The sequence below is a fragment of the Dryobates pubescens genome, chromosome 2 (assembly GCF_014839835.1).
Source record: "Dryobates pubescens isolate bDryPub1 chromosome 2, bDryPub1.pri, whole genome shotgun sequence".
NCBI lineage: Eukaryota > Metazoa > Chordata > Aves > Piciformes > Picidae > Dryobates > Dryobates pubescens.
The window spans coordinates 26,681,373-26,693,566 of NC_071613.1; the positions used below are offsets into that span (position 1 = coordinate 26,681,373).

At 38.5% G+C, this 12,194-nt stretch overlaps 1 protein-coding gene across 1 annotated transcript; it reads left to right on the forward strand.

The window, feature by feature from the left end:
• The first annotated feature begins 6,398 nt into the window (after positions 1-6,398).
• Positions 6,399-11,965, forward strand: STRADB (STE20 related adaptor beta). Its single transcript, XM_009896479.2, has 11 exons — positions 6,399-6,453; positions 6,772-6,852; positions 7,234-7,333; positions 7,889-8,010; positions 8,418-8,526; positions 9,042-9,165; positions 9,682-9,853; positions 10,247-10,351; positions 10,527-10,756; positions 11,347-11,389; positions 11,808-11,965. Exons 1-11 carry the CDS (start codon positions 6,442-6,444, stop codon positions 11,955-11,957), a joined length of 1,248 nt encoding a protein of 415 aa, XP_009894781.1. The 5' UTR covers positions 6,399-6,441; the 3' UTR covers positions 11,958-11,965.
• Positions 11,966-12,194: the final 229 nt, after the last annotated feature.

Genomic DNA, 12,194 nt, shown 5'->3' on the forward strand with positions numbered 1-12,194 from the left:
TGATAATTTGCCATTGATATTTGACTCCCTTACAAATAGGTTAATTGAATATGGAAAAACCAAGGAGAATTAAAACCTATCTACTTCAATCTGTGTATTTCTGTGCTCCATAAATTACATTTTATTCCACTATGTCAGTTTCATATTTCAGCTATCACATGGCTTGAAATAGTAAGCTAAAAACAGGAGTGCATATAGCACACTTCAGAAAAGACCTCTTGTAGAAGTGAGAACTACTCCTAGGCCTTTTGCATCTGCCCCCAGAATCCAAATTGCTCTGAGGTTTGCTGCATCACCTGCCGGGAAAATGAAACTCAGGAAGAAAAGGCAATGCTGGAGCCCATTCATACCAAGAAATATTCTAAGAGGTGTGGAGGGCTATCTCTCAGGACCCAAGCAACAGTCTTACTGCTTATCAAGGTTATAAACTGTATAAAAATTGAAGCATAACCAACAAAAAAAAAAAGGAAAAGCTAGAAAAATATGTTAAAAGCATTAGAAGACACTTGATGTGTATTTCTTTTAAGTGATAAGATGTCACAGTGCATAGCTTAAAAACACAAAAACTAAAAGAGGAAACACATTCAGCAGAGAGATAAAAGAGGGTTCTTCTGACTACACAACAGGAGATTTTATTAAATTTTTTCCATCAATGAGTCAGTAGATCTCAACTAAGTTTAATTTGCAAAGCCTTAGAAGAGTTGTAACAGCTATAACATATTAACTGTTCTTATCTTTGGAACTACTACTTTTAACAGTTCAAGATGGATGCAAAAAGACAGTTGTGCCATCTTACTCTGAATATAATTCTGAAAACAGTCTACTACTAGAGAACTCAAATTCAAATTTTAATTATCAGAAAGGTGAAATTAGTTGCTTTTACAACTGGAAACCACAAATTAATGCACAAAGAAATTATATACATTAGAAGTTTAAAACTTTTCCAAAATACTGGCATCTATTTTGACATTCAAACTCAAATGTAAATATCCTGTTGTGCTTGCTGTTTTCCTTCTTGGTGAGAGCAGTTGACTCCTCACAAGCACTTGGAAAGACTAAACTAGATCTGCTCCTCTGTACAATTACAGGATGCAAGATAGCAGACCACAACAAACAGAATTTCAACAAATAATATTCTAATTTGATTAAAAGAGAAGTTAAGGCTCGTTTTCCAGAAGGAAGCAAACTGAATTATTCTGGGGTGATGAACTGTATTGTTATGTAAATACACGACTTAATAACAATTACAAAAATTACATCAAGTCGTTAACACAGTACTTTTGTCATCACTAAAATCAGAATGGTGTCAAGCCATCTCATAACAATACACATATTTTCCATTTCAAAGTTAAGGAAACAGTTCTATTCTTATAGCAAACATGACTATGCTGAATTGCTGCCAAAACATTCCTGGGACTACTGCTCAGAGGCAGAGGCCAAACCATTCAACAGTGCATAGCATGAGATGAACAACAAAGGACTATATACGGAAAACTAAATCTATGCAAACACAAACACGCTTGCTGTGTACCTAACACCTGCTATTTTCAGCCATTACTATCCCTACAGAAACCTACTTAGTGCTCATGTTTCTCTCATGTGAGGAAAAAAATAAATCTCAGAGTATGCCAACATAATCCTTATAACAAGTGTAATAATCATAAGCAAACCTGCCTCAGACTTTCAACCATAAATATTACAGCATAAGAAAGGAATCGCAAGGAAATAAAATCAACCCCCCCACACACATTTCCTGGATTGTGTTAAATTTGGGATGGGGGTAAGGCTTCAGAGAGGAAGATGGAAGACATCTCTTAAAGGATGATGAATACCAAGGGAGTCATAGAACTAACCACAATGGTTTCCTCATCCTAATTATCCAGAGCTACACCAAGCTAGACTAATTTTTTTCTCCTTGACATTTATAATAACCCATACTTTCCTTAAGTAGCAAAATTACCTCTTAAGCAAATGCATATATATGTATACATATATATGTACATGTATAAACATATATATACACACACATGTACTTAAGACACAATATACATATACCCATACACTATTAAATATCACAGTTTGATAATTAAGATTTTAAGTTCTGCATGCTTGGCGGTTGTCTATATCATCCCTAGCACACGGTGTGAAAATAGCATGTGCTTGAATGAGGTCAAACTTCATCTGAAACTGTAAGTGCTACCTAAATACTCATATAAAATTTTATTATTTCCCAATTATTTTCTGCAAATGCACAGACTTTTTCAGAAGGAAAAAAAGTCTACATGTGTACATGCAAGAAATAATGTCTACATCTAAGCATTGTTATGATCAGAGAGCAAATAATTTGTTTTCAGAGAGTAAAAGAACTGTCCAGAATTGGCTATTTGTTGGTTAGAGAGTACAAAAATGTGATATATGCTCGAGGAAAGTACTGTGCTGCTACTTCACTATTACGGTTGTTAGAGGCTTCTTTTAGAATTGAAGCTTGTTCTCTATAAAGCGTACTTGAAGAGAACGTAACTGAAATCTCAGGCTTTCAAGCTAATGCATAACTGAATCCATTTAAGGAAATGGTTTAATATATATCCCATTTTAAGAGTTACAATTTTGTATATTTTAGAATAAACCAAACTGATCTATATGATTCAGTCTCCCAAGTATCACTAGCAAACTAACTTGATAAAAGAATATGTCATCTCTTTGATAAGCATCTCAGTGAAAATGCTATTTTTGCTTCTTCTTGGAAACCCAGTGAATCAGGTTTATTCTTCCTAAAAGACAGCACGCATACTGCGCAATATTCATTCCAACATGCCCTCTGTTAGAGGCAAACCGATAGACATCCATCATTTTCCATATTCTCTTTGTTACCCTTTCAGATATTTATATAGAAATTTGATAAACTGATACCTCTCTGACGACACCACTACTAGCAAATTGAAAATTTCAACTACTAGAATATTAGCTTCAGTGTTATAATTGTAATTAGAGTCTACCTATTTTTACTCAGAAACACATCTTTTGAAAGATAGAGTATCCTAAAGCAATCCTAAAATTGTCTTGCTTTGTAATCTTGTGTGAAAAGTTGTATTTACTATTTGCATTAGACTCTCACAATCAGCCAACAATTTGAAACATAGCCAAAAATACGCACCCATGCAACAGCCTACAATTGAAGATTGCATTAAATAAATAAAAATATATTAATACAACTCCACATAACACTTTCTCACTATGACAGCTGAAAGAATGTTAGTCATTTGCTGACACTCTTACTACAATTTAATCATCTGATCAAAATTGTAATGTGATTTAAATGCTGACATAAGTCCAAACCTCCTTGGTCTGAAATCCATACACAAGCAGGGCCACAACTGAAACGCATCAAGCTTCTCTTTCTAAGAGCAGTGACAGAAGCCTCCCAGGACAGCCCATACGATTATGGGTACTTATAACGCAGGAAGGAACTCTCGAGCACGCTGAAGGTCACACCAACCACCAAGCCTGCAGACAGACACCATTCGCAGCCAGAGCCTAGCGCTTTACTGCAATATAAGCACATACACCGAACGGATAAAGCTTAGCACAGTATCTATCAACATTATCATCGCGAAGACAGCATTGTCTGCTGCAGCACAAGAAAGGCAGGCGAAATGACTGTCTCCCTTCCGCTCAGGGTACGCCGCACGGGACAAGACAGCCCCCGCAGTCGGCCCAGGGCAGCGCCTCATGCTAAGCCCGCGCTTCCGCGCCAGCCAACCACACGGAGGCCGCCACACGCCCGCCGCGGCCCGGTGCGCCTCAGCAGTCTGCGCCAGACATAGCGGGTGCCCCAGAAGAGTCTGCGTGGCGCCGCGCCTCAGTAGGGACCAGCCCCAAGGAAGAAAAGACACGGCCGCTAAATGGTTAAAGTGAGGGGCAGAGATGGGGCGCTCGCTAAGTAACCCGAGGAGACAGAACCACCCCGATTCAACGAACAGCTCCTCTTACCCGCCCCGCGCTTCCTCCGGCCCTCCTCCTTGCCACCGCCGCCCAAAGCGGACAGGCAGCAGCCCTGCATCTAATGCAGCCTCGACTGAGGAAGGACCCCAATCGTATCCGCCCAGCTCCCGCCCAAGAACTACAGCCCCCAGCTCGCTGCGCGGCGCCAAGGGGGCCACCCGCTCTAATGACATGCCCCACAATGCGCTGGGCCGCCTCCACCACCCCCTTACAGCTCCGTAGGGGTTGGGGGCGGGGCTGGCGGCTCGGCGGCCGCGCCGGCCCTGACCCTGATCTCAAGCAGCGGGAGGTGGGAACGCGCGCTGCCTCCCTGCAAGGTTTCCTGGCCGTGCCTGGGTGGTCGGGGTTCTGGGTCAGCTGTGCCCTTAGCTTCGCTGCGGGCGAAGCCAGGCAGGCCGGGGAGTGGAGAACGACGCACGCTGAGCTCGGGAGTCGGCAGTAGGGAATCGGTGCCGAAGCCGTCGCTCTGGCAGGGGCGCAGCTTTGCCCTTGCGGTCGCGGGGGCCAGAGGGAGGCGGGGACTCTGGTAACCGCTGTCTGGCGCGCAAGGAGGCGGGGGCACCGGGAAAGGCAAGGTACAAGTTTAACGGAGAAGTGAGGGACAGCCTGTGGGGCGTCGTTTTCTGCTATTCCATTACCTGTCACGGATGCATCATTTAACTCGAGATACGTGTTTGAGAACCACTTCAAGCACTGAAGCAGGACCTGCAGCCCAGCGGCAGTAAAAGCACTGCATCGTGCTTTCGTGGTACCTGGGCTTCTCCCAGGTCACAGGCACGTTTTTCTGTTTATCTTCCCTCCATTGCTCGCTGCATCCGAAGCTATAGTTAAGCTGGAATGAACGTGTCAGTTCAGCTGTGCAACACTGTCACTGAAGTACAAAAGAACCAACTGCGGTACAGAAGGAAAAAAATGTGGAAACAGAAAAAAGTATGTAGGGACATGATGCAAAAGTGGGGAGATGTTAAACTACGTAAGAAAAAAAATCTTATGTTTGTAATGTTATTTGAACAAATGTGGAGCATGGATGTTTCTGTTGGCTGAATTTTTGAAAAAATTCTACGATGGTCTGACTTCAGTGTAGCATAGTTATTAAGGCATTATTCTTCAGCTTAGCTTTTGTGGTTTCATATTTCATGCAACAGAATAAATTATCTTGTATAACAGAACGAAGTGTCTCCTTTCCAGGTAGGAGCAGGATGCTGTACCCGTTACAGTGCTGGCCAGAATCTTGAAGCACCTGCTGGGTTTTCTTTTTTCCCTACTCTGCCACAGACTTCCTTGGTGAAGTTGGGTAAGTCAAGTCCTGATCCTCTGAAGGTGCCCAGTACCTTCTAAAAATCTTCTTTTGTCTGAGTTTTTAATCTTTAATAAGGAATTGCAGTATTTCTTCGAGCAGATTTTCAGGGTAGAAATATTAAGGATTGGGAGTGGCTTCAGATATAGTAGTGGATAGGGTGGTGGGAGCTTGATAAAACAGCATGCATAATTTAAACATGGCATACAGTCAGGCTCCTTGATAAATAATCAGCTCCTAATACAGTGCTTCACCCTTTTTAACTTTCAAGCAATATGTGATGTTAAAATCCTTAACTACCTTATGTGGTTGACATAAGCCAGCCTAAGAAGACTTGCTTGTAGCTAAAGTAAATTAGCTAGTACCACTCTATGCTTTAGAAGCTTTGATATGCTTCTAAAGACTTAGACATATGCTTCTATAAACAGTGATGTCTCTTTCCTCACTGTCTTTCAGATTGGCTCACCTGTGAGGGAGTTTGCTGATTCTGTAGCCTAAGTAAAATGAAAATTATCTGAGTTGGTTCTGCTCCTTTGGGTTATTTTGTTTGGGTTTGTTGGTGGGTTTGTTGTGGTTTTTTTCTTGGTTTGGTTTTGTGGGGGTGGGTTGGTTGGTTTATTTTTTTACTCTAATCTTTCACAATAGTTTTTCCCCTCTCAGTTGTGAAATGTACAGTGCACTTCTGGCTTTTTTTGTGAGCTAGTTAAGCTGCACACAGCTGTGCTCCTTTAAAACCGACAATTACTTCTTTTCCTACAAACTGACAGAGGTTTATGAATGTGTTTCTTTTTACATTCTGCACTTAGTTAACTTGGAATTAAATTGCTTGTTCAAAAGTGGTAATAAGATCTCTAAACCCATGAATCAAAAAAAAAAGAAAACTTGAGTTGGAATGTATATTGCATGTCCTCAGAATAGACTTAGAAATCCACATGCTGTTTAAAGGCTGAACAGAAGCAGACTTTCCCAGAGCTGTAGTTTGGGGGTTTCTTTTTGTGTGTGTGAGTTCAGAGGAATGCCTCACATTTGTGAGCAAAGAGACTTCTATTTATCACAGGTTTATGTATAATCTCACATTTCTACTTTAATTTCTCTAGGATAAATGGGTGTATGTAACTTTTTCTTTGATCGAAAGTGGATCCATGTCTTGTTTGGTAAGTTTGTATTTAAAAATCTTCAGCAGTTGTACCTTGTTACTCAGTCATACCTTCTGATGAAACCTGTTTCTTGATTTCCACAGTACTGACATGTTTAAACTTTGCTGTATCAACTTTCAGTGAAAGAGGCTGTTTAGTATCCCTTCTCTTGCCGCGTATGTGTTCTGTTCTGTTTTTTTAACCTCTTGCTTCACTGACTTGTATCAGAAAACTTTCTGAACTCCTGCTTATAGGGGCTACTTTTGATGTTTCCCCACTGCCATGTGTAATAAATTGCTGCGATGTCACTAACATTCACTGGTTTCTGTTGTCAAGGACTGTTCCTGCATTCTACGTACACCAGTTGAACCAATTGGGCCAGAAGAACTATCTCAGAGTAGCATTCATGAACATCTGGTAAGAATAGTATAGAAACATTATCTGGCAGTGTAAAACACAAAGCTGATACATATTCAAAATAATTTCATCAGAGGGTACTTCTTAAAATGTTAACAGCAAAAATAACCACAGCACTTAGAGGCTTCCCGTTTGGAAATTAGGCTATAGGTAACTGTTACTTTTAATTGCATACCATTTTTTAAACACACACACACAAAATCAGTAACTCATATAAGTAATTTGCAGTGCAATGGTAAAAGCACCAGCTTGAGTACTTGATGCAAGTACTTGATCTTCTAATTAATTATATTGCTGTGTTAATTTTAAACCTGTAACTTCTTAAAATATATAAATATTTTTAAATTAGTCATTTTGAGAACTGTTTTTTCTCACTGTTAGGCTGATTCTGATCTAGCCTGGATTCCCCCATCTACAGGAAAGAATGAAATGGTATTGTGCACTTCTGATGTCTCTCACTATGAACTCCAACTGGAAATAGGTAACCTAAGTCTACCTTAAAATATTTCTTGTTCCTGCAGATGCATGCTCTCAATAGGTTATTGCTAACTGCAGTAAATATTGAGTTTGGAAAACGTATTTTCAGCTGACTAGAATTATTCTTGTGCTAGTTGAGAAATGTGCAGAACATTGTTCGTGTTTCACTAATCACTTACTTGAATGGATAAGACAAATGTGGTATGGTGCAATAAATACAACATTAAGTAACATTATGTCACTTAGCCACCTGAATTGGTTGTTCTAAGGATGGCTGCACTAAATCCTACTTTGTATGCGCCTGTGTGTGTTAATATGCTTGTTAAAAGTGTTGTTTGTTTATATGTATAATTGATAAGGGCAAATGTTTAAACCTTTTTAGTTGTTCTGAAATTAGCAGAGCTATTCTTTAGATAATTTACTGTATTTTGCTGCAACTATTTTAAGTTCTTGACATTCTTAAAGAAACATACTGGTATCAACTGCAATTTTAAATCTGTAAAATTATCTCTGTAAAAGAAAAAAATTAATTAATAATTGGTAATGTTAATGGGTTCAGGAAGGAAGTTCAACAACTTGACTTCAGTCTACCTTGCACGGCATACACCTACAGGCATGCAAGTTGCTGTAAGGATCACAGACCTAGAAGATTGCTCTGAAGAGCATCTGAAAGCTTTGCAGGTAAAGAAACAGCAGTTATGCACAAGATGGTGATGAATACATATGAGGTTACTAAATAGAGGTAACTTTTGTCTTTGTAGTGAGTCATTTCATTCATGATACTCCTCTAAAGGAGTAGAATGCAAATAAAAGGCATGTGTAAATTTGAGAATTGCTTTCTGAAGAAAATAGCTGACAAGTGTTTTAGAGATACTTCTGTAATTTTTTCGTGGAAACTTGTTCTGTACTCTGTATTTAACACCAAAACAATGGACTTCGATCAATTTAGATTTGCTTTCGACAAATGTAATTATAGACATGTAACCTGTAACTTTGTATAAATATAGAGAGAACAGTTCTTTCTACTGATTACTGACTTAAAACTGTTGTCTTGTGGTTAACACATCCACTTTAATTTCATTCCATAGAATGAGGTGGTTTTATCCCACTTTTTCCAGCATCCCAACATAATGACACTTTGGACAGTGTTTACAGCTGGTAGTTGGCTTTGGGTCATCTCTCCATTCATGGCTTACGGTAAGAACTGGTAACTACAATTTTGGACTAGGGAAAAAGTGCTGATACAATTTGGGCCACATGGTCCATTAGAGGTTTTATTTTAGGCATCTCCTGTCTTGTAGAAAAAACAAACCTTCTTGTTTGTTGAGAGAAGTTTTCTGTACATAAGCTTCCTCCCCAGTGAAGAATTGTATTCAAACTGCATTAAATTGTGCTTTGTCCTAACACCCACCAAGCAAGGAATGGTAACTGGGGGATGAACTTGACTTTTTACAGCTTTTAAGTTCACCAACAGAAAACTTATCTAGGTTGAATACAGGTTTGGCATACATTTTCAGTTAACAGAAGCATAACTTGACTACGATTTTTTGCCTAATGGATGTTATCAGTTCCATCCATGTAACTGTTTTGATGTACCATGGTCAATATAAAGATGAGAGCACTGCTCTTGAGGAAGGTATACAATGAAGCAAGCATAGACAAGTAATTTAACAAGACCTGTTAGGCTTGGCAATTTATTTTTTCACTTTCAGGTTCAGCTAGACACCTGCTGAAGACTTACTTTCCTGAAGGAATGAGTGAAGCTTTAATAGGGAACATTCTGTTTGGTGCAATCAGAGGATTAAATTACATGCACCAGAATGGCTATGTTCACAGGTAAGAATCAGATTACAGCATCCAGTTTAAGAATTTAGTTTTACTTCAAAACTAATTTTCAGCTTAAGTGTTATCTCTTCCCTGTTTCTATATACGTTATATCAGACAGTGCACATGCATTGTTCTTCAGTAATAGAGCAGAACCAAGTCTGTAGAAGCTTAACAAAACCAGCATTGATACATTATTTAAAGCTAGTTGTTACAGGGATTACACATCTGGCTTTGTCTCATTGAAGCAGAAGAGAATCAGGTGTACAAAGGGTTTCCTTACTTTACCTGCTTTGGAGGGAAGGAAGGCCCTTCTCCAGTTTCTGGAATTTTTTTTTTTGCTGGTCATCCCTCCTCTCTCTTGGGCCTGTATTAAAAAGTCAACCCATAGTAAGTGAAGAACATGAAAACCTGCTAAATAGAACTGCACACTAACATCTTGCTATGTTAATGAAATACAAAAGCCTTTCTAGTCTAGTTGTTCTTTGGGTAATTTTTGTAACTAAAATTTACCGCTTTATGTTACAGGAATATTAAAGCTAGCCACATTCTGATTTCAGGGGATGGGCTGGTTTCCCTCTCTGGCTTAAACAACCTCTACAGTTTAGTTAACAATGGACAAAAATCAAAGGTAGTATATGATTTCCCCCAGTTTAGTACATCCGTGCTTCCTTGGCTGAGTCCTGAACTACTGAGACAGGTTAGTGTAAATTACACTTCATTTTTCCTGTTCAAAGTTAAGTATTCAACTTCTAACTTAAAGGTATTTGTAGAAGCAATGGACGCTATTGAACTGCAGCTTCTAAGAAGACATAGATGTACTGAATTTGTAAAACTGGTTTTACAGCTGTTAGTAAAGTGGTGCTGTACTAAACCTCTTTACCTGATCTTCCTGGAAACTCCTGCAGATTCTAAAACTTCTCTTCAGTACAAACATCAGATTTCTGCACAAAGCCTGAGGTTTCACAATTTAATTGCTTCAATCTCATCTAGATTACAGGGTATTAGAATCTTGCCTTGAAGCAAATGCTTGTATTTTTGTCAGCACTGCTCAATGACATCAGTGATCCAGTTAGTTTTCTTTTTCTCACAGGATTTGTCTGGGTATAACATGAAGTCTGACATCTATAGTGTGGGAATTACAGCATGTGAATTAGCCAATGGACATGTTCCATTTCAAGATATGCCTCGCACTCAGGTATGAAGCTAAACTCTTTAACACACTCTGTGCTTTTTTGTTTTACATGGATAAACCAATGCTATTACTGCTGAAATCTAGACCAAATTTTCCTTCCATTTCTGGAGTTTCACAGATTAGCCTGAACAGGTCTGGATAGCTATTGAGCTCTTATACTGCTATTCCTTTCTACTAGATGTTGCTGCAAAAGCTGAAAGGTCCCACACATTGTCCTTGGGATATAAATACTTTTTCCCATGGGGAATCCAGGATGAAGAATTCCCAATCAGGTGTTGATTCTGGAATTGGTGAGAGCATGACACGAACAATGACCAGTGAAAGGCTACAAATTCCATTTTCCAAAACATTTTCTCCTGCTTTCCACAACTTGGTAGAACTGTGCTTGCAGCAGGACCCTGAGAAAAGGTAACCTGGTCAAAACTAATTTTCTGTTGCTTCAATGTAAGACCAAGTGTAGTCCACAATTTAGGTTACAGTAATTACTTGAACACTGTTAAATACAGTATCTCAGACCAGATGTACTATGCAAAACACTACACTTATCTTTGAGTTTATAATGTAACAATTATCTTGTCTGTTAAAGGAACCATACTTTTAAAGTTGTCTGACGCCTGATTTTTTTTGTAATATGAATATACTTTGTAACAAGTAAAATTAATTTTTAAATGTGCACTTTGTGAAAGGAAAAAAAAACAAACCAAACCCACAAAAATCTGAAGAATATTTTTTTTCAGTATTATGTCTCTTCTGAATAAGGAATTAAATTCCTTGTTGAGCAGAAAAGTGGAAAAAAGCACTTTAAAAATAATTTGTAGGGAAGATGCTACTAAATAAGTCTGAGTCATAGAACTGGGAAGTCTATGCTGCTTTTCTCACGCTTCACATCTGTGGATGAAATACCACAGAGTTTGAATTGATTTGTCAGTCTGGCCCATTTACCAAGAGCAGTATTTTGCTATCTACAGCATAATTATATTGTTCATTTTGTGATACAGGCCATCAGCGAGCAGTTTGCTTTCGCATACTTTCTTCAAAGAGGTGAGTTTATGATATTTTGTTAAATGACACAACTATACATAAGCTACAAAATATTAGAGTTGGATTACAAAATAATTAAGTTAAAACATCCAGTAACAGCAGGATTGGTTTGTTTTTTGTAACAAAATGGTATTGATAGAGTATAGGAATCATAACAGTAACCTATTTCCACTTTGATAAAGTTAGTTTAACTTAAGTCAGTGTAAGAATAATGGTTTAAAATATCACCTTCAAGCAGAATAACTGTATAGCTAATGTAATTAGTCTTGAAGGACTATTCTAAAGCTTTTATCAGGTTATTTTCAATACTGTTAGCATGCAAGAATATGGCTCTGATTTCACATGCTTTTAATTAAGTCAAATGCAAAGTTATGGGGCCTTTAGTGCAGTCCTGTTTTAACTTTTTTTTCCTTTCTAGATAAAAGAACAAACACAGAATTCTCTACTATCTCTCTTACCACCTATTCAAAATAACAGATCCGAGTTTTTGCCACTACCCTCAACTGTAGCTGGGACCGAACTTGGACAGACTACCGCAAATCACAATGATACAGATTGGGAATTCTAAATAAATAGGGGGGAAAAAAAATCATACCTCTCTTGTGCTTCAAAGAAGGAAAATGTGACTTGTATTTGCTGCTTTAGTTTTTATGGTTGAAATACAATTAGACAAAGTATACTTGAAAATGCCCTTGAAGTGGCCATATTTCATTAACTACTTTATCTGTTGGCATCACAAAGCACAGTGTGCCTCACTTTCTGACCATAGGGAAACTATATAGAGAATGCCTGAATGCTTGTCTCC